Consider the following 23,673-nt stretch of genomic DNA (forward strand, 5'->3'; position numbering starts at 1 on the left):
CTGGTAATGAGCCATCTTTGCCCATGTTATAACTTCAAGAAGCTGTCGTAAGTATACTTAAATATGCACAGATCAGCAAAATCAAAATTCCTCTGGGAAAGTACTCATTACCATTCAGAGGGTAAAAAGCTTTCCTTCTCCAAGGCCTAGGTTCTTTGGACAAGCCAAACTAAATCATTTGTGGTTCTAGACAGTGGAAATTTTAAACGTAAATTTATAATGATTTGTGTAATACCACATTCATGTTTGTGTCCTTTACTAAAATGGGAGATGGCTGACAATCAAACAGGCTAAATTCTCTGATAAAATTCTTCCAAGTTATTTTAACATAAATGCATATTTTAAATAAAACATGGCAAGAATGTCTAAAAACTATTAACATACTCATTTCAAAAACAGAGGAGTGAAACATTTCTTTGATGTCCTATTTTTTCCTATCTCCAAGCAAAATATTAGAATTTTAAAATACTTAGTTATGTCTTGTTGATGAAAATAATTTTTATTGGAATGCCTCTATACAAATTCAAAGATCAGTCAGTGAACAGTGGAAAAAGAACTCCGCTGAACAAGAAGGGTATTTGCAAGTTTCAAATATTTGCAGTGAATATTTCTAGTTTCTATGTAAAAATAATATAAAGGAATGTTTGCAAAAATATTCCAGGAAACCATCGATTTATACCAGTTGTGACTCTCAAGATGAAGTAACAAATTCTGTCATTCTCTCCTGTCAGCCCAGCCTTATCCTACCAGTGAATGGTGCTAAAGGAATCTTAAATTATTTTTTTAATCAATTCCTTTTCAGTAGCAGCTTGTAACAGTTCCTGATTTAAGAACTAAGCTATTAGTTGAAACAATCAACTAGGGAAAGGATCCAAATTAGTTTTATCATAACAAAAATGTCCTCAATTCTAGATCCAATGAAAACAGAAGATATATTCTCTCCAGCATTCTCCTCTAAATCTCAAATTTAAGTGGACCATAACCACAGAATACAATATTGAAGAGAATTTTTTTTGCTGGAATACTGTGACAACACTCTTACCAAAGATATAGATCTGGTTTTCATGAACCTTAAAACTTTTACCCACGTTTCAAGCACAGCACATAAAATAAAAAAAAAAAAAAAAAAGCCATGTTTTCAAGGATAATAGTGTTTAGCTGGTGGTTCAGATGTTATTTCAGACTAATGGTAACTACTACTCTTACTCAATCTAATATCTCCACTGGGCTGGAATGCTTTCCCAAGCCAATGATACACATATGATTTTCGAAAGCTTTTATTTTCAATAGAAGAAATGAGCCCCTTCCCTCCACGGGGGGAAAAAAAAAAAAAAAAAAAAAAAGCCCATTCTTTAGATCACTTTATTTTGATCCATGCAGACCACCACATGCAGTCCTATGCATTGCACTCATATAACAAACCTTTGGCTTTAATAAGTGAGACAGCCTGTCACCATCTTTCACAGTGACTAAGCAACTCACGCCCACTTTCTCAAAAAAATTATGATTTTAATAAATTACTCATGGTGGAACCAGTGGAAATGCTCCAAATTATAATTAGTCAGAAGTATCATAATGCCCTACTTAGCAGCAACACTAGGGGGTACTAATGGGAAAATTCATGTAATCAGAGAAAAGGAAGTAGAAAGTTAAGAATCAAAATACACAACAATTCGCCAGATTTCTTTGTAATATTTAAATCCCAGGGGACAGCTAAAGAAAATTGAATATTTTGTTCTATTATCTAAAGCAGAAGTGAGTTCTTCTACAAAATACAATTTTAATAATCCAAGGTCCGAGTTATATTTGAAGAAATTAGAATACACACAGCAATAATTGCTTCTGTATAAGGCTATCAACTATGGCTGCTTAATAAACAATGTTTATTTTACTGTGGAAAACTGAAGAGTTGTAAGAATAGATCACAATGATTAAGCCAGAGAACCATTCCTCTGTGTGCAGAGTAAGAATGAAACAGGAGTTGTGCCTTTAATGCTCTGAGCTACCTACTGAAGGGCCGCTAAAATTGATCAAGGCACATATTTCAATGCTATTCTACTACAGTTCCAAAATTTAAGAAAAATATTTAAAACTTCATTTTTTGAATTATTTCCCCTTGTTTAAAAAGCAATGATCACATTTAAAATACAAACTGAAGCAAAAAAATCTGTTAAACATTCATAACGAGTTTAACAAGCTTACGTTTTCCTTCCAGTAGTTATTCTACTAAATCAAGAAGACATAGTTTAGTTATGCCAGGTCCTCTATGTCTTTTCAAGTAGACCGAACCACAATAAAGATATCAAATACTACAAACTATTACTGACTACTGACAGTGAGAGATTCTTGGAGAGGGGTAGTTTGTTTCTGCTTTTACCTTCCAAGTTGCTAGGTGAGAAGACATGACTGTTGGAAGAAGTAAACAGAGTTCTACAAAATTTGACATAACTTTATTCCACAGTGAATTTTTAACTTAATCTCCTATCGCCAAGTTGTATTTAAACCTTTACATTTACTTTCTTACTGAAGGCACGGTTGGATGCAATGCATTCCTTTTAAAATGTAAAGCCTTAAAACAGTTTTATCCCATTATTTTTCTCATTAACAAGCAGGCTTACTCTCCATTCTCTAATCATGAATAGCCCAGTTTCTACAACATCTACTTATCTATTTAAACACTTTGCATACTGACTGTGGCTTGATGCTTTGGTGAAGAAGGAGAGGACTCATTTTCAGGAAAACCAGCCTTAGAAGCAGCTGATGATTCCTATAAAATTCAAATAGGCAACATAAGTTATTATCTTTCTTACAATTCTATTCATTTTTTTAACCCTAAAGATACTTTCTCTCTCTCTTTTTATACACACTCACACATTACTAAAAAAATGTATTTTTAAGCATTCATTGTATTCTCAGATAGCTATCTTATGAACCTGCTTACTAAACAGTGTTCTTACAAGATTTACAGACAACACTCAAACTGGGTTAATTAGCACATCCATTTGAAAAAAAATGTTAATACTGTATCAGCTCAAAGCAAAGCTTTCATCCTTATTAAGGGGCAGATTTTTTTGTATGACATTGCTATCAAATTATGAAGCACTTTTATAATACTAACTTATTATAGGGCACCATATAATAAATACCAAGATTTTGAAGACCAGATTATGTCTCTGTGTGGTTAGCAAATACAAAATTAGTACAATTAATTGTTATACATGTAGAAAAGCATATACCAGCTCTATTAATTTTTGTGAGTCATGATCATTAATTTTCTTATAATCAAACACTGAAAATTTCTAGGGATTAAGGGGTTTGTTTTAAACTAGACGTTAACTATGATCAAAAGAAGAAAGTACTTAAACTCTGATAACTAGAAAAATTGCCATCTAGAACAAAAAAGGCATGTGCGTTTCCTCTGAAGTAATGATAGGTTTGCACAAATACACCGCTTGAAAATCCGGCAAAGAATTTCAAACAGAAGAAAAACATCACTTGTTCTCTGTTAACACATTTTTCTCCCTCCCTCTTTTTAATTCCCTTGATAGCTCTCCCAAATTCAGTTTGCTTTTCCAGCATTATATAACACTCTGCACACCCATGCTTTAAAAGTCACTTGTAAATCTACCTACAGAAGTGGCCCACTAGTTCTTTTAGTAGTGTAATAACAGAGAACATCAACAATCTTAAGAACAGCCTAAATGTTCCATATTTTCAGATGACCGTAGGGGGAAAAAAATGTTCAAATTAAGAAAATCAATGTTGTCCCTCCCAGGAAGGTATTTTTTCCTCTGCTTACCAAATTTTTTTAGCTGATGGCTATATACAGATATGTGTCACAGCCAATAAACAGTTAACAAATACATTTGATATCATCAAATTCTTGTCAGCCATGGCAACTCATACTTTCACTCTGACACATTTCAAACACTCTTTTGACTGCCCTATTTTCATAGAATTGAGTTACTTTTCCAGGAAATACAAATAAGGAAAATAAAAAGAAAACAGCTTCCCTAGGAGTCAGCTAAAAAGCTAACTTGGGGTTGATGTGTCTATCCAGCCAAATACCAGTTGTCTATCTTTCTATTTCATTCTGAATTTGAGATAACTTTCACACACTAAGCAACTCTGGAAAAAGAAATCCAGTATTTGTAGTCATGAACTATTCCCTTTCCACACACTAATTTAAAGCAGAATATGAAACAGTATGCCTGCCAGTGGTAATAAACCAGGTGCATCAATGCACTAAACAAATGTTGTCTTTCCACAAAACACTAGTTTACTGCTCCACTACACATGAATTTTCTCCAAGTATTAACATTGTGCTTTATATGCACTATATAGTCTCCTTACCATTAAAAAAAATGCATGCTGCCTGCATGTTTTGAAGCTGTTAAAGGAACTTTAAGCTACTGACTTAGACTTTGCAAATGTGGCTCTCATATACAGTTTCTTTTGGTTATTGCACTAGGCCTTTGCACACTTGCACGTTTGCTTCACCAGGTTTTAAGGTCTTGGTATTCAAACATTGCATCTTGAAGAAAAGGAAACACCTCCACTTATTCAATGTTTTACAAGAGCTTCTTCATTCAGTGCAGCACTACATAAAGTTCGTTCCATAACGGAAGTAAATCTTATGCCAAAAAAATAAAAAGATAAGTCTTCCTTTAAAAGCGAGGCCAAAACTTTAAGCTATGTCCAACAGAATTGTTCATACCTGTGAAGTGTAAACCGCACATGAGGCTAGAAGTGTCCACTCAGCTTTAATTTATCAGGACTCCACCTAGATTGTCTCTCATGCAGGGACAAAACACACTCGGTACAGAAAGAGGAGTAGGGAGGGGAAAGGAGCAGGAGAGGGACCTCGGAATCGCTCGAGCTAAACTAGTGCACACAGGTTATGAAGTCTCCGGCCAAGCATGGTCCACTGCCTCCTCAGTACCACGTATAATATATTCTAAACTGACAGCTCAAAAGCTTAAGATCAAATCCAACAAATCCTATTCTGATGAACTAAGTCAGCTCATGACAACCCACTCTCCTATACTCCACTTCGATGAGGAAAGCCATTAAAACCTACTGGAAACAACAGGTCCAACTATGTAACACACTGGGCATCAGATCTATTTTCATTACAACTACTGTGTTTCATCCATTTAATTTTGTCTTTGACATCTGTGATTACACAGCCCCATTTACCGGCTTTTCTCCATACTCCCAAATGTACATTAATTTCATTTCTCCCTGTACCTTTACAAAAAGGGAGCTTCAATTTGCTGTGATACAATGGCTGATACAATGCCGCTTCCTGGTATCTCATTCTGAGTAGCCTGTGCTAAGATTTCAGCATTACAAAGTACTTCAGTTTCCATGAATCCTGGGATGGACTGCTGCGAAGTTACAGAAACCAGCAAGTCACCACCCTACAACACCCATTTCCGTTCCTCCCCACTCAGCTCACATCAGCTCTCCTCACCCATGGACAGAACATCCCAGCACAAGAAGGAATGGCTGGGATAAAAATCAAATCGGAGAAAGACAGGCAGAGGGAGAGGAAGGGAGAGGCTCTGTCTCCTTGTTGGCTTGAACAGCACCTGTTACTGCACAGCCCAAAACAGACTATCCAGAACATGCCCTAAGAAGGGGCAGAAAACAGCTTTTGTTCTTACTGACCCGCAGCTCTTTCAGACTAAACTCCCAACTCAGCCCTGCAGGGGATCAAAGCCAAGTGTTTCAGCACTTTCCTCTGTCCTCCAATAACAATATTACAACCCTGCTGTAACCACACACAACTCTTCCTCTTTACTTGAGGTACTACAGTGGAGATCAACGGAAGAGTCAAAGGGATAAATTCACTATATAATACTACTACTTCTACCTTTAAAGCATAATTTTTACTTTAGCAAGTGCAACTTTTATTTCAATTCTATGAATATTTCAATTATTCATCTGCAAACTTTCAAGTGTATTCCTGCTTGGTGTTTCCTACAATTAAAACATTCACAGGTGAAATACCACTATACCTTACATGAGAACCTCACCCACATCCATAATTCTTGAATTCAAACCCTCATTATGTCCCACGGCCTAAAATTAATTGGGATATTCCCAATTTTAAGTAAAATGGCTGTACATGCCAAACCCTGAACTAACACTTGTTAAAATACTTCAAGGATAACATGAAAAGAGCTATTACTCACAACGTAACAGTGGTAAAGTTATCAAACAGCCCTTGGTTTTGCTGAATGTTATACACGATGATACAACAGAATATAAGAAAAATGAGATTTCAGAAATTCATGCATACTCATTTCTGTTAGATTAAATACTTCACACATCAGAAACAGTTGGTATCCCAGCATGCTGTTTAACTTGCTCCTACCTTATCGTTGGTGTCCAATACAATTGTGCTGTGCCTCCATTTTGTTAAAACTATTGGTTCTTGTAGCCTTCTGTCCAGACTCCTACTCTTTATTATATCTCTCTGCTGCTGTGGTGAAGCATTATACTAAAGAAGAGAAAAATCAAACTATAAGTAGAATCTAATTCATGCAAACAAGACTTGGACATACCATTCATACACCTCAACAGCGCAAACTTTCAGATTCCTGATGTCTTCAGAACTGCCATTACTGCTGTAGCCCTCTCTGAGGTAGTAACTAAGACTGGCCTGTTTGGACAATACTCTCCATAGATGTTCGATTTCTTGTGCAACAGCTTATTGCTGGTTTTGCAACCAACCAGCATATTGAGAACCCCTAAGGAATTAGGATAAATACAAGATTTAAACATTCTCTCTTCATATTCCGCTGACAGTACTACACCACCTGTCCAACTCCTGTGTAAGAAACGGAAAACCCTATTATCCTGCAGTAAGGAATTTAGATTGAGAGTTCTGATTGCCTGGATACAATTCTTTTTGACCCAAAGGTTTGGGATGTCTAGGAGAGGAGACATGAGGGTGAGGACATGCTTTTTCAGAATAATCACATCAAATTACTTACAAAAGGATTTGCTAGTGTCAAATGTACATAAGCACAGAAAATAAATATTTAGCAGGAAATAATTTTAAGACTCAACAGAGCTGTAATAGCCAAGGAGAGAATGGATTTATCATAACATAGGTTTTCTAATAACTGAAGAGCATACAAAGATGTACAGGTTGAGAAAATGTGAAGGCCATGAGAAGGACCCAGCATTTAATTAGACCTCAGCACTGAAGCATACTTATCACTAGTAGCATTACCATTTTAAATCATCATCACCAACACTCAGGTAGCATTATAAAGAATTATAAATATATTTCAAATGAAGTTTAATACTGAAAATACAAACAAGAAAAGACAACATCAATGTATGTTTTTTTTAAAGTCATTAAAATTCTCATTCTTTCTATTCAGCATCAGAAGCCTAAAATCTGCACATAGAAAGAAACACAAGGCAGCATTTGCTTCCTTCCCTGGGTAGGAAGTAAGGAAGGAAAGTCAAGTGCCCTTTTCATTTCAAAAGGCTAAAGCAATAATCTTTGCAAGCACACTGAAATCTACCATTTTGTTTCTGATTCCTACTGTAAGCTTGGAGCCTCAGGTCTTCAAAGGCAGAATAACCTATACCTACACATACCAATGAAGCATGGCAAGGTTTAACCTAAATAACCTAAAAGCTAAATTTAAGCTAAATTGCATAACACAGTTACATTTATTGCCCAAATAAAGAACGAGCATTACTACTGACTTGACAGACACTACGCTTGTGTTAGCTTTGTATTTTACTATGAACAGGGTTCACACTCCACTAAGTCAACAGATGCTTAAAAGGTAACTAACTTTAGTGTGTCATTAAATTATTTCAACATGCACAAGAGTAGTAAAATACTCCCAGGTGAATGGATCTTGCAGTACTGAGAATAAAATTTGGTAGTTCATGCACAGACAGAAATGTATTGCAGTTGTCACTGCAGAAATTCACTTCTGAGATTGCACTGACTTTGCACTGGGTTCAGCACATTTACACTTACATGACAACTGCTACATTACAATGGTGAGGTTTAAGCAACCCTCAGTTTGTCCCCTTGTTAAATCAAAAGCTGAACCATCATTACTGCTGCAAGGAATCTAATGCTAGCTTACCTTCTTGTTGTAGAAATATACACTCTGCAGATGCTCCTACAACTCAAGCTATGGCACCAAGCTAAGCAATTCGCAGCAAAATTGCCCACCCGTATTACAACTAAATTCTAAACAATTTTCAGCAAAGCTATGTCTAAATCACAGAAGGTCGCCACAAACAGCGTTCCTTGCAGCAGTTCTAAAGCATTCAAGTGGTCAATTCAAATATATTTCTTGCTATGAAACAGAACCGTTTATTTCAGAAGTAGATATACACTTCGGTGACACTGGTGAATATTATTTATGGAAATCCTCCATGAACTTTCCATTTGAGTAACTTGAGGAGTTTAAGTTTAAACAGTTAAAGACTTAAAGTAATTTATCTTGAATTTAAGTCTACGTTAACAGTTAGAATATGGGCACAAGCCTAATTACAGGTGATCTCTGTTTAAAAGGTGCTTTTGATACCATCACAAGCCATCAGGAGTTAACTCCTCTAACAGACAACCCCATCTTGAAGTAGAAAGACCTATAAAGTAATATGAAATTCTAGTTTTACAAAACATATTTAACAAGAAAGCAAAGCAACAGTATATGGACCTCATTAACAAAGCACTGCTAACAACTCAGGAACACCAAGCTATATGCACCTTAGCAGCTTAAATAATTTGCATTGGTGATACAGTGTTACTAAACTGACAAGTCTTTAAAGGGAACATTTGACATATTTGTCCCATTTTCTCACAATAGAGGCGTCACGTAAACATTTTTCGCTCAAGTGTTTATGTTTTTGGGGGGCTTTTTTGTTTGTTTTTTGTTTGTTTTATTAATTAAAAATAGTAGAACATACTGCTAAGGGGGGAAAAAAGAAAAAGCTGATGTATTTCTCAGCTCAAGACAAGCCTCCACTTTTAAAATAAATGTATTGATCTGTGATCTCCTAAGAGAATCACAGTGAGATACAGATACTGTTTCAAACTCTGCATTATCCAATTGAACTGGCCATCCCCTAGATCACACAGAGTCCACTGGCTAGCGAGAAGCAGCCAGAGCTAGCAGCCTAGCCAGGTCAGATGACACCACCCCTGCTACTCTCTGGTCAGCCCCCATCCAATCTTCTTAGTTCAAAAAGCCTTGCAGAACAATTTCAGGTCAGATTCACTTATTGACACTACAGGCTACTACCTTCAGAGCTGTCCCCTATAGGCATTTACAATGCTATTTCCCACTGTTTATCAGCAACGATAAGCAACTAGGTTGGGCTCTCCTACCCTCACTCAAAGTCTTATTATTACACAACTCTAAGCAGGCTTTCTATGCCTAAGCTTTGGTGTAATGTTGAAGTCAGAGCTCAGGCAAGGGCCATACACTACAACAGAACTGACCCATTCAAGACTACACGTTGCCTGGTAGGACAATGTCTGCTACACCGTATGCCTTAATAGCGTCGTCTTAGGGTACTATGTTATTTTCTTAATTCTAAAGCTTTTGATAATGTAGCACACAACTCCAAATACACACACTGCTGCTCCTTGAAAATCCTCCACAAACTCAAATTTGTCCCATTACATTAGCTCCCCCATCACACCACCTGTTTGTTCCCCACTCCATTGGGAGCATCTCCTATGAGGAAGGGAGGACATGAGCAAGCTGTTCACACTCTGACTGCATGCATCAAGTAACACAGACTTCTTGTTACAACAGCTCTTGGTGTAGAGTAAGGACACCAGTGGTGTAAATTGAGGTCACACAGGGTTATTTTCACTGCTGAGATTGTTCAATGCCTTCACCAGCTACTTAAAAGCTTTCTTTGCCTTGCTATAAAATTTTCTAACCCTCTCAACTGGTCAAGTGATTTATATTTAATTTTAACCTGATACCTGGCATGGCTCAAGGCTCTGTCCTAGCCTAATTGTGATGGAAATAAATGTAACACCTCTGAGTTATTTGTAGCAGTTGTCCCCATTCTTAAGGAGATGACACAGATCTGTCAGGTTTAAGAAACAGAAAAAGAATTCTTCTTGGTTTCCTTAACATCCTCAGGCAGACAAAAAGAACTGGTGGGTGAAGGGAGAAAAGAGTGGGAAACAACAGACAGTGAAAGTTAGTAAATACCCAAAGTTAAACATTTTACTTTACCTTCTTGCAATTAGAGATCAAAACAGCAGCATTTAAAAATATCCTGGTACTCTAGTACCCTTTAGCACTCCTATATACTCTACCATGTTATTTGCGGTTGTCCCAGTAAGACTGTCTGAAACAGAAGATTTTTTTTTTTAAAAAATTTTTAATGTTGCCTCAGAACAAAACCACCCTTTAGTGCTACTACTGTCACTGGCTTTGAATTAACTTTTTTGGTGCTGTGATGGACTTAACACCTATGTTACAGCATTTGCTTTTCTCATCAGCTAAATCCAAAACATGTTTTTCTTAAATCCTCAGAAGTAAAAAAGAATAATTTTTGTCGTTTTAAGGACTTCATCCCTACCCATTCCCCTTCCTTCTCCAGGGAAGGAAGATTCCTCATTCTCTGCCACAGGACATCTGGGTGGCAGCAGCTGGAGGCACCAGCCACACTGAAGAAACAGAACCTACACAGAATGAGGAGACCACTGGGACAAGCAGCTCAATCTCTAATGTACAGGTGACTGAAAGACACCTCTGGATAACCCACCCTGGTCACTTTGCTGCCTTGGACATCCACTGCTTCACCTTCTAACCCTCAGGATCTCTAAAACTGCTGATCTTTGAAGAAGAGCTCCAAATCAGCACTGATTGCCACAGGCCCTGCTGCTTGCCCAAGCAAAAGCTGGGGGAAATCTCCCCCCACTCTTCTTATTTGGGAGGAAGGGAGGTGGGAACCACCAAACACCAGGACAAATGAGGAAGACCAGACCAGGTCTTTTGAGAACAAATATACAAATTAAAGAAAAAAAAAAATCTGACTGCCTTCTCATACTTATCTCAGGTTTGTCATATCACTTGCACTTTTGTCCTTAAAAACCATCTAGATCCCCACATCAGCTGAGACTGCCTCAACTTTCACCAAGCAAACCTAAATTTTATGACAAGAATGCAAAGATGAGTCACTATTGCTAATGATACTGTTTAGTGCATTGACTTACAACAGACAGGAATGCCAACACACACGATTATGTTACCTCAAATCAAGTAGCACAGCTCAGAACAAGACAAATTTACCGTAAGACAACCAGGCCCCATCTACATGTTCTCATCTTTATTTTCTTTCACCATTGAATCGTATGATATATTCCTGATACTACCTGCATCATGTTTTACTGGAATTTTTCAGATAGCATGCTCTGTTTGACAGCATTCAGGTCTCCAGCAGGAAAATCATTCCCCTGACTATCAGACTTGAGGCCCCTGAGCTCATACTCAACATTGACAGCACACAGAGTGAATTAATGGACTGCTGGTCTATTAAGACTGCCAAAACTGAAGCTCCTCTACCTAGCGCTTCCTCTGCGGACACAGCAAGGGGAGCTAATGCTGCAGGAACTTCTGAGAAAGTGTAATTGCAATATCACAGTCTGTAAATATTAACACCAAAACTGTGAGTTCACTCCAGATGCTGATAGTACATGCATTTTATTTCAAAGTCTATTCGTGGATCTGAGAGCTCAATCAGAGGATGGCCAAGCATCACGCTGTTATACTGGATATCAGCCTAGGAACGCATTTTGAAAATTTGAGAGACCATTAATCTCCAATTTTTATTAGGTTGTCCTCTCTACCTCCCCTTTGGGCTACTTATTCAATATTTATTACATAGTTTTCCTCACTTTTTTCATCATTTTCATAGATTACCTTTTTCAAACTTTAGAAATTAGAGAGCTCTCATTCCTGAGATCCATTTAACATTTCCCCCCCTTAATACAGATTCCTCCTTTGCTTAAATTATAAAACTCATATTAGAAAACGAGGTTTCTGGAATAGGGTTGTAGCATTTCTCAACATGATTTAGATATTCACTCATTACACAGGAAATAAACATATTCTATCACAGTGATCTACACACTAATGAACTTTTATTTGCTGGTTTATTTCCTTTTTTTTTTTTAATTGGCAAGAACCAACAACTGAATGCAACAGAAGACATAGGAGAAAACTCGAAGTCTTTTGCAAGATGTAGCACAAATTATGGTTAAAGATTATTATCCATTTTAAAGAATAATTCAGTATGCTTTTCTCTTCCACTGCAAAAAGCTGGGTCACACTCATGATGAGCCTTAATAGACTCTTTGGCAGTTGTCAAAGCTACTCCATCTGAGACGTCACTTTTAGCCAGAGGCATTCAGCTATTCCTAAATGTTATCTAAACACACGTGACTGGAGGGCTTTCTATGAGACTGTCTAAAGTAATTTGTTTTGTAACTGCCCTCCCCAGCACTTACCCTCACAATTTTTAACACACGTACAAGAATACTGGAAGTGTTATTCCTGAGCACGTTCACATTTACAGTTAATGCTATCACAGTGAAGATTTTTAATATATAAGTATTAGCTCATCTAATGTGCTATTTCCAGAAACCTCTGGATGATTTTTCATTCTAATGAAGTTGTCATTTATTAAGAACCACCTAATAAAAGGATTCCCTTCTTTTTCTGGTTTAAGAGCATTGCATGACCATGATATTCCATCACTTTATTTCACAACAAATTTTGGAAGGCTGTATTTGAACTAAATACACCGACCCAAAAAAAAAAAAAAACCTTAACCAAGAGTAGGCTTTTTTTCCTAGTAGATTAATTTTCATTTAAGCAAGAGTTACAATGCTGACATCTTTCTATGGTTTTCTCTCTCGCTGCTCATTAGAGTTTTCAATATAGATTATTTTTCTTCAAAGCAGTTCTGCAGTTTGCGTTGTCTTTCCAACTCACTTGTTCCAAAGCCCTTCTGGAACCAGCTTCAGTAAGATTTTCGAGAGACTAATCTTCAATCACACTACAGTTACTCTCAAGTGTAACATCTCTGCTGTGTGCTCTTCAGATACACAGTTACATAAATTAGCTAAATCTTTTGATGAAATATTTAACCTATTGCACAGCATTTAAAGTCAAAAGCTAAGGATTTCTGGAAATACACAGGCTCTTGGACCGTGAATCCAAGAGTCAATTGCTCATTTACTTCTGTTAACCTTATATTTGCTGCCACCTAAGATTTAGCAGTTTCAAGAAGGAATTAAAGAGTACATTCTGCCCAAACGGTTCATGAGAAATAATTTTCAAGGAAACTGCTTAATGTAGTTAGATTAAAGCCAATTCCATTTGCTATTTAGTTCAAATCCAAACCCAATCTATTTTAGTGGAAATCAACTTCTTACAGTCAAAACTTTCTGCACTGCAGAAGTCATAGGATCAAGTACCCAAGACATCATTCCCCAAAGTCAGCTTCAGTTATACATACTGAACAGCTGCTTCTGGTAAAACCTGGTCTAGCAGATTTTCCAATTTCTAATTAACCTAACAGCTAATCAATAGCTAAGTAGCTTCTAAACCAAATAGTTACAGATTACACTGTTAGGTTTATGCATGTTACAAAATTTAAGTGATCCAACACATTAGACCAACATAGGAGAATTCACAAAGCTAACTCAACTCTTCAGTGACTTAGACACAAATTCTTTTACTGATGTAACAAAACAGTCTAGTATATACCTTCATTCAGAGATTTCAATGTAAATGTTTTCTCATGAATATTATGAACGCACTCTCTATTAAGGTTGCTCCTTTCTAAGTGGAAGTGACTTAAGACACCAATTTTGGGACTGATGAAACAATAATTGAGAAACCTGCCCTTCCATATACTTATGCACACAGTTCTGTGTGAAACTTTTTTTTTTATGGTCACCTTACTATGTAGGATTGAACAAACATCCTAATAGCAGGAAAGGTGTATACAGCTACATCATTATGACAAATGTCCTATAGTTTTTCAAAGTGAAAATGAGAATAGTATTAGGTACATCCCCAGACTACCAAGTGTCCCAGCTCTGTCACTTTCCTACAAATCCCTATTTTCATTACAAAACTAATAAATACCAGAACACACTTCTGGTGAAACTCTGTCATCCTCAAAAGATACCACAAAACTCTGCTGAAACTTTTCAACACTTGTCTGTACAAGACAGGTGTTGAAAAACACCTAAATCATCAAATTTAGAAATTCATGACAGAAAAAATAATGCATTTTGGAGGATACTAAAAACAGACTACAGTTTTTCATTAATATTTTACAGTAAAAAAAATTTATTTTTTCCTGTAGAGGTTTTCTTTATCACAGCAAAGTCACAGATATTATTCTGTAGCCTTTCATGAAATGCTCAGATCAGCAAAGGTACAAGATCATCTTTGACATCTGAAGTTACATACATCCATTTTCACGTCCTTAAGTATATGTCTTCTCTTCACAATCAGAAATTTCACAAAAATGCCAGAAATAACCAAACACAATATAATAAGTCCTCTTGTTGTGAATAATTCCCATTAAAGGCCGCAAAGAACATCTATTGAGGAGGAGGGGAAAGCCCCAAGTTGTCAAAGTTTCTTTTTTAGGTCACTCACCTTAGGTAACTCCCATTCTGATCGGGAACCATCAGCACTGTAGTAGTATGGTCTACCTTGTTCATCTGCATGTTTTATCCACTGTAGAAAGAAATGTGATGATAGGAAACGTAATCAGTGTGACAGTCGTAACATAGTAAATCTTTGATACTTGGGATTTAAAGTTAATTTTTAATAAAGTTCCATCCATTTCAGCAGTGACTCATGCACGACCACCATTAACTAACCAAGGTTATTCAGCAATGAGAGCAACAAAGTTTTCAGCTTCCTGCCTTCAGGTTCACTAATATTTTTTCCTTTTGTAACTCCTCAGAAAATAGTCCTGCAATATCACATAAGAGATTATCATAAACAGGTATTTTTGAAGATGGCATATCTCACTCTTATCAACATTACGGTGTCAGTTTAAAGAGGCACAATCTTGCGTCAGATCCGTTTAAGGATTTTATACATAAAATTACAGAATTACAAGAAGCTCAACCAGCAACTGCTGATAATTTAAGATAATTGCACTGCTTGAACAGATCCATTTTTAAAACGTCAACAGGAACATGAGATGCAGTTCCTAAATAAATCATGAAGAATATAATATAATTTCTGTAACTTCTATACGCAACTCCCACAAGCAAAAAGGTAAAACTATGACAACTGTGACTAGTTATGCAGAAAGGAAAGAACTGAAGTGAGCAAAATTCTACAAGAAGACTGCACAAAAATATGCACAGAAACACTCACAGCAAGGCTCTTGGGTCAAGTCGGTTTCACAAGATCACCTTCCAATAAACTGTGATAGGAAACACTGTTTTCTATCAAACCCAGTGCAATAAAAAAAAAAAAGTTTTCATATTTGCCAGAACATAGGTATGTGCTCTACAGATGTTTAGCAGAAATAGATAAAGCAGGATAAAATTCTAAACTGATGTAAAACTCAATTAATTAAAAGCATCTTTCAAAAAAAACTTGCATATATAAACTGAAGAGGTGGTGCTATAAGACTGCAAACAAACTGCTCTTTCAATAAACACTTTTTGAAGTTAAAAAACCAAAATGCAACTGTAGTGAACAATTAGAAAAATGGACTGCTTTACAAATAAAACAAATATTGTCATTTATCCTACAGGGGAGAAATTTTTATGACATGCCCAGAATCCCAGTAAATTGTCAGTAGCAATTAGATAATTTGAATAGAACACAAATCTGCTAACACAGCTATGGTTTAGTTAAGAAGTTTGCCTAGATCTGAAAGCAACACTGAAAACCTGTAATAAAGTAAAGGATGAAACTGATAAAGCAGCTTTATTTTCAGTTCAAAATCATCCTATCTGGAAGGCCTATGTAGACAAGAAAAGCTCCTAAAAGACAGTAAGAAAAACATTATATTGGTATGAAGGTTCATTCCTGAAGTGTAAGCAAGAGGATGGGGGGGAAGGCAGGAATTGAAAAATTATACATTATATATTCATGTAATATAATCTGATACCCAACTGGAAATAAAAAAGCATTTTTCTGAATAGTAAAGAACATACATAAGAAAATAAAGTCAGTTCAGTTGCTAAAGTTTCGTGCATATTTAAAAACAAAAGGAGATACTGCTGAGGAATGTTTTTCACTTCTAGAAATGAAATCTGCATTTGTAACAGTGAAATAGTGGAAAAGATGTAGAGCATGATGAGAAGAAGGAAAAAGTACCTTTTCATTAGTATAGTCATTGGTATATAAGGTTTGACCATGTTCATCCAACTCTTCTGACCAACCCTTTGGAGGAGAACCATACTGACTATCTGACTGGCTGTAACAAGAACTGTGGTCGTTTTCTTCTGACGAAAGGTGCTACAAGTAGTCAGAAACATACAAGGCAGTTTTGAGAATGAAAGCGCTTTAAAATCTGAAAGATCACAGATTATTTGGCTAGAAAGAGAATAGTAATAAATTGCAGGGAGTTCACATTTTTGTACCTTACATCAGAAAATAAGAGATGCATTTTTATAGTACAGAAATATTTGGTAATTGCCAGGCAATTCAAAATATTTTCAAAACAACTGATTTGTATTGATACAATTTTTTTTTAATTCTACTATACCAGATTTCAGCTACTCAAATTTAACCTCTGATTTTTTGCTGATCTAAATTTTATTCCCACAGATTTACACTACTGAATGACGAAGAGAGTTCACTTTAGTAATCTGCATCGCCCCCAAAAACTTGGGAGACCTGCTACCTTGGTTTTCTGGCAACATCCCAGCTGTCCTAACTAAATCCTTTTCTTCCCTTCCCAAACAGTATCTGGAAAGACAATAATCATTAAGGGCAACTTGAATCTCCAGTTGCACCTTTGTAGGTCCCAGCACTTCACTGTACTTGTGCAATGTATCCTGAAATATTAGGAATTTCCACTCTCCTTCCACCTGTGACATGCATGATAATGAGCAATTCCAAAGCAAGGCTTTCTATCACTGCAGGCACAGCTGGCTGAGGTGTAAGATTATTTTCTGAAGGTAGAAGTGAATCATAATGTAAGGAACAAGTTTGATGTGTGAAGTAGAAAAAAAGATTTTGTACACACATGTCAAACAATTTAAGTTCCCTAGTACACCTTGTTCATCTCCTTGCTAATGTATTGCAGTCATTATTCAAGGCATCCATTCCATCCATAAAAAAAAAAAAATCCCTGCATTCATCTCCCACAACAATATCTCTGCACCACAGCCTCCTGGGGAATTCAGCGCAGATTTCCTTTCACACTATCTTGGATCCTCGGCTAGTAGGAGGCGTAACACTTGAGAGGGAACACATCCTGCTATTCAGAAAAGGATAGTTAAATATTGACTAAGGTTCAGTAACACAAGTATAAGGGTTTTGAGGAAAACTATACAGCAGGAGAAAAGCAGAATTTCAATTTTAAACTAGGAAAAAACCTCTCCTGAAAAGCTTTAACTTCACCAATAAAATATTCAGGTATCAAAAACTCACCAGTTTTTCTAAGTCAGTGTTTTTAGAGACTGTGTTTAGTGACGTTTCCAAATGATTATTCCATAGGTTTTTGGTGTTACCTTTCCGAGTACCTTACCACTTGTGCAACACAAACTCCCTGCGCTGACACGAGCCACCTTACCCAGGACAGCAAAACCCATGGGAAATTTTTGGGTCATTAACAAAATACATTTTTCATGTTAAGTGTCCTCTACAGCCTACAGAATGTGAGCATCAAACTATGGATTAAACAGTGCTACCTCTCTTGTACATGGGGTAACATGAAAATCTGAAGTGCGAATTTCTAACCACTGCGGCAAAAAAATAAGTAGACTTCAGTCTCATTTTTGCACACAAAGAATTAAGACTGAGGAATTGGTAAGAGGGCTGTTGGCCCCATATGAACTACAGTTTTATAAGACAGCTATATTGTATACACATATTTAAGTTTACATTATGTTTTAATGGTTAAATATTAAGTGCATTGGCATTTGTTCAATCAAAGTAGCAGACTTCGGACATTTTTATTATTACTATTAACAGGAATTATGACCGAATAACATAATGCATTTGTATTTGCCTCTTCTAAGCAACTCCTGATACTGAGGAAGCACTGTACACATGCAAAACTAACCAGAAGACTTAAAAATAAGAATTCTCCCACAAAAACCACCGTTGTTCAGTAAGAATGACTTTTAATGTGTCTATCTATAAGGCACCCATATAATAATAGTCTTGATGTTTCAAGGCTTAACTAGTCTCACATACCATACAATATAGGAATTTAGCCTTTGCAGACGTAAACTTAAACGAAATTCTTGAGTTGTTACGAAGTTTAACAAGCCAAGGCTCTCCTTATCCCTCAGCTAGTATGAGCAACTGCTAAAGCTGCATCAACGGGAGTTAGAGACCACCGGCCAAACCATGTTCAGCAACTTTCTATTTAACTTTCAACGCTTTTTCAGTATTAACTGCCTATACACTTTTTAGGTATCATCCATGCTTTTTCTCAGTCCCACCCCCAATTATACTATACCACATTTAAATAAAGCCATCTTAAGCAGACAGCTGCCCAACCTTACACCTTGTAAGAACCTTGCTGTGACACTAAAGGGAATTACAGAAAAGGTCCTCCACATCATTGCTTCTACTGTCTTTCTCGGCTTTTTTTCCATTTACATGGAAAACTCTTGAGGTTAGAGACCAGTTAATCACTCTGCATTTAATAAAAAAAGGATCAGTTAGACTCTACTCTTCTCTCACTTAACCAGTCTAGTTTTCAAAGTTACTACTACTTCTAAAAATCAAAGTAATAAGAAAGAATACTGACTAATCAAAGAAGCTAGCATCCCTTTATTACCCTTTGTCTATTTAGAAACAAAAAACAGGGAACAAAATTGCATCTTGGCCACAAATTTTAACTGTAGTTTTCAATTTAAATGAAATCCTGTTGCTTTTCTACAGCTTGCTGGTTAATTTGTTGGTCTCTACTTCACATTATGGTCTCCTAGCTAGGTATCAGAGGTTTGCCTTTCTCTGATATGATGACATCTCATTCCTTTTACAGGCCACCTTAATTAAATCACTTTACTATCTGACAAATTTCTCCCAGTTACTGTCAAGCACTCCTTCGTCAACCATGTTAACAAGTCACTACCTCTGATAAATTTTATCTGTAATTCCAAAGTCTTATACACTTCCCTAGAGGCCCTGTCGATGAGACTTCACTGCTTCTCCCCACCCCATCCAAATAACTGCCATAACATACAACAGTTTTCTTTGTGCCATATCTGTTACCAACGTCTTTGACAAATTAGGTACAATTTTGCCTATTCTTAATTATCCAATAAAATGCAATTTCCTAATCACAATGTTCTAAGACCAACCACAAGCTACTTCATGTTCTAATATATTATACATATACTAGAATAATATGATCATTCACAGTTCTCATTATTATGTCACCTTGCCATTTTGCTACCTAATATGATACAAGTTCCTCTGAGGACAAATCAGTAGAGATACAACTAGCATTTAACCTTCCTGCATATGCTCTTTTACTACTAAATCTGAAGGGAATGAGCATAACTCAAACTAGTGTGTAAAAGGCAACTTAACTTCATTATAAATTAAATCTGTTTTTACTAATTATTAAGACATACCTGCTCTAAGCCTTCATAATCAGACAAAATTTGGGATGTCCTATTTTTCTGTAGCTTAGCCTCAGATCTCAACCTTTACCCTAAATATTCTGGTTTAAGTACTCAGAAGTCACAAATGAAAAGGCAAACAAGAAGAGCGTAGTGTAAAGTACACTCCCAAATGAAGAACAGAAAAGAAAAAAAAAAGGCAGCTTCAAAACCAACATATGACTGCTGGAAAGTGGATTGACATGACCTTGCAACATGTATCTCCCTAGACTCAAACTTTAATAATCCAGTCAGAGAGGACACAAATTATTTAAGGAACTTGTGCTACTGAAAATACAAACACGTGCCTAGATAAAAATTAATCAAAACATGCATCTTCCATTGGTCTTAGAGACTGAAAACTTGATAGATATAACTGTCTCACAGCCAATCTATGATATGTCAAGCATCACAAATAAACAGTAGTAGTGAGCTGAAATAAGTTACAGGCAATAAAAAAATTTTTTAAAAATCAAGCTTTCTGAACATGCAACCACGTGCTGAAGTTGTGGTACAGAGGCATAAGTAAGAGTCAGAGGAATCATTTGCAGATGGGGAGGGAGAAACAATTACTAGAAGTCCTTCCATGAAAAGAAGGAAGAACAATGACAACAGAAAATCAGTTACACTTAGAAGAAGGAGAGTTACTACTCAAAGAAGCAATCACCTTATCCAGACTAGAGAGTCTTATCTGGCAAAAGTACAGCCAGTTAGAAATTGGTATCTCTGATGATGGTCTATTAAAGTGACAGCCACAAACATTTCACCAGTTTACCTGTTGCTGCCACCAGCATGTTGCAAGAAAATTTGGCTGTCCAAATGCCTGGGGATGTCATGGTTGCTACGAAGGACATTGCCAAAGGCAATGAAAGGGTCCCTTTTTCCTTTCTCTCCTGTTTCCGGCACTAACGTCCCAGAGGTAGACTTGTACGACAAGGCTTCCAGCAATCTAAAATTTTTGAGCAGTCCACAATTAAATTTTAAAACTAGGTAATGTAATAGCTCAGGAGGAAATCCACCTAAACTACGCATACTTGAAAAGGGTATATAAAAGTGAAAGATTTCTTGATAAATGTTTGCTTTTTCTCTCAGTCAGGAAACTGATTAACCTAAGTATTGTTTGAACACAAGAGCACTATTTTAAGCACATTTAAATAGTAAGAGACATCTCCCAACTATTCCTTTGCTTTATCTGAACCACCGCAGTTCAGATAAACACACACCACTGTCTGACTCTCCCTAGCAACAGGCTGCACAGAACATATCTGCACCTCAAATTTTATCCCAAATCATTTTTTAACATAAATAACTTCACAGTAAGCTTCAACTCTCTTAAACAAGATCTGCAGCAAAGCTTTGCCAAAAGGTTTTGCAAAAGCAAAAAGTCTGCATAATGAAAAAAATCCATTGATATATCTACAGAATACATTTATAGGCCGAATGTAATCTAGACAAAAGCTCCCACGGCCAACAGCTAAAAGCTGGGGTAGATTTCCTTCCCCCATAAGCATTTGCTACCCCTAGACCTAGACACTTGGCTAGGCAAAGTTTCCAACATGGTAATTTTAATGTTCATCTTCAGATCTCTAGGATATCATCCACAGAATGAAGAAAAGGATTTTCTCAAATTTAACACAATTTGATATCAAAATATTGCTCCTTTAACTGCCCTTTCTCCTAGTTTGTTCTACATCTGTCTAAGGCTCCACACAGAAATCACTGTTGAGTGTGTAAATTCAAATCTCCTAAGCAAATGGTTAAATGAAATGCTGCAACAAATTATGCAGCTAAACTTGCTTTTTATATTCACTATGATTATTCCACCTCTTTAAGAATTAATGAATTAAATAAAATTCAAGTTTGAAGTCACATGTGCCCCTTTTAAATAAACAAACATTTTTAAAGCATCATAGAATATATAGAATTATTAATAGTATGTATAAATCTAAGTACAAAAACAAAAATCAATGTATTTTAATTTGATAGAAGCTTCAACTATGTCACTATTTTTTACATGGGTAGAAGGTCCTGTGGAGCTCCATTAAGTCTAGTTTTGACTCTAGAACTTTGGAGTTCTCTATAACCATCTCAATCTCTAAATCCATCTTAATTCCTCTCTATGAAAATATTTTCCTCTATAAGAAAAACAACTCATATTAAATTTACTGCCGCAGCATTAACCAAGCAGCAGCAAACACCTGTATGTCCTCGCCTTTGTTTTACTGTGTATTTAACTGATACTGATAAAAATAAATAATTCCCCTTGCCTTTTTCAATTCATCCCCATAAATCCTGCTTCTAGAAGCACTGTCACACTCCCCCTCCTTTTCCCCATCCTCTTCTCTCCCAAAAATGTGCCAAATACACCGAGAAAGAGAACGCACTCCATGTCAGAGAAGTTATGATGGTAGTCTTATTCTACTGTCATTTGTAGTCCTATTAGTTTCAAAATATCATAGTCTTCCTTTACCTTTAAAAGAAAAGCTGCAATACCTGCTGAGGGACTGTAAGGCATTTTTACAACTTAATATTCTTGTACACAGAGTACAATGTATAATTTATACCATCATGTACACATTCTTGTACACAAAAGCAACTGAAGAGCTAAATTGTTTACTACTTCATTCCAAGACACATGACCAAAAAGACAAATGAAGACACTCCTGGACACCTCGAAACTCAGTGATACCAAATTCTATAGCAAAACAGCATTCATATGCATTACAATCTCATTGCTTGTGATCTCAGAAGGAACTACCTCATGATCTGCATGGCTCTGGGAATCCCCTTTATTAATGCTTGCATCTCGGGCCCACCGCGGTGGTTTCCAGGTTCGTTCCTGTGATCCTCTGTTGTAGTAATAACAGCGTCCTGTCGTATCTTTATGCGTTTCCCATTCCCCATTGATTTGGACTGGAGCACTTGTAGGTAGTGGTGGAAGTGCAGACTGAGATATTTTCAGTTCTTGTAAATTAGCATAAACTGGTGAATCAGGCCTCCCTTGGCTTGGTGGAGTAGTTGGCTATTGAGAGAAGAAATGTATTGTTAAAGAGCAAATGAATTTTATAGAATCAGCTTATCATAGAATCATAGAATGGTTTGGGTTGGAAGGGACCTTTAAAGGTCATCTAGTCCAACCCCCCTGCAATGAGCAGGGACATCTTCAACTATATCAGGTTGCTCAAAGCCCCATCCAACCTGACCTTGAATGTTTCCAGGGATGGGACATCTACCACCTCTCTGGGCAACCTGTTCAGTGTTTCACCACCCTCATCATAAAAGATTTCTTCCTTATATCTAGTCTGAATCTACTCTCTTTTAGTTTAAACCCATTAAACCCATTACCCCTTGTCCTATCGCAACAGGCGCTATTAGAAAGTCTGGCCCCATCTTTCTTATAGGCCTCCTTTAAGTATTGAAAGGCCACAATAAGGCCTCCTTGGAACCTTCTCTTCTTCAGGCTGAACAACCCCAACTCTTTCAGCCAGTCCTTGTAGGAGGTGCTCCATTCCTCTGATCATTTTTGTTGCCCTCCTCTGGACCCGCTCCAACAGGTCCATGTCTTTCCTACAGCATTTTAGAATGCTCCCTTACAAATCAGAATATATTACAGTAGTAAAACAAACCAACAAACTCCCTTTGTTGTTGTTAAATACAAAAGCACAAAGGACAGACACAAGATGTTCGGGCATGAAAACATTTGATTGTTAACTGTAAGGTAAATAGAATCAGAGAATCATTTTGGTTGGAAAAGACCTTTAAGATCATCAAGTCCAAATATATCACAAGCTATATTTATTTAATACTGAAACAATTTT

General features: G+C 36.6%; 1 protein-coding gene across 10 annotated transcripts in view; it reads right to left on the reverse strand.

The window, feature by feature from the left end:
- Positions 1-23,673, reverse strand: part of ARHGAP12 (Rho GTPase activating protein 12) — a 79,126-nt gene that overhangs the window by 22,176 nt on the left and 33,277 nt on the right. For 6 of the 10 annotated variants that reach the window (XR_011048529.1, XM_068404954.1, XM_068404955.1 and 3 more), the window contains 5 exons: positions 22,614-22,877; positions 16,386-16,526; positions 14,697-14,777; positions 6,383-6,508; positions 2,693-2,767 (listed from right to left, as the gene is read on the reverse strand). Coding sequence is in view for 9 of the 10 variants with exons in the window: in XM_068404954.1 (XP_068261055.1) it covers positions 2,693-2,767; positions 6,383-6,508; positions 14,697-14,777; positions 16,386-16,526; positions 22,614-22,877 (687 nt within the window). In the remaining variant the exon portion in view is untranslated. The remainder of the gene's footprint in view (positions 1-2,692; positions 2,768-6,382; positions 6,509-14,696; positions 14,778-16,385; positions 16,527-22,613; positions 22,878-23,673) is intronic. The other 4 variants (XM_068404957.1, XM_068404956.1, XM_068404951.1 and 1 more) reach the window with 2 other exon arrangements.

Source organism: Nyctibius grandis, chromosome 7, assembly GCF_013368605.1.
Source record: "Nyctibius grandis isolate bNycGra1 chromosome 7, bNycGra1.pri, whole genome shotgun sequence".
In the NCBI taxonomy this organism is placed as follows: Eukaryota; Metazoa; Chordata; class Aves; order Nyctibiiformes; family Nyctibiidae; genus Nyctibius; species Nyctibius grandis.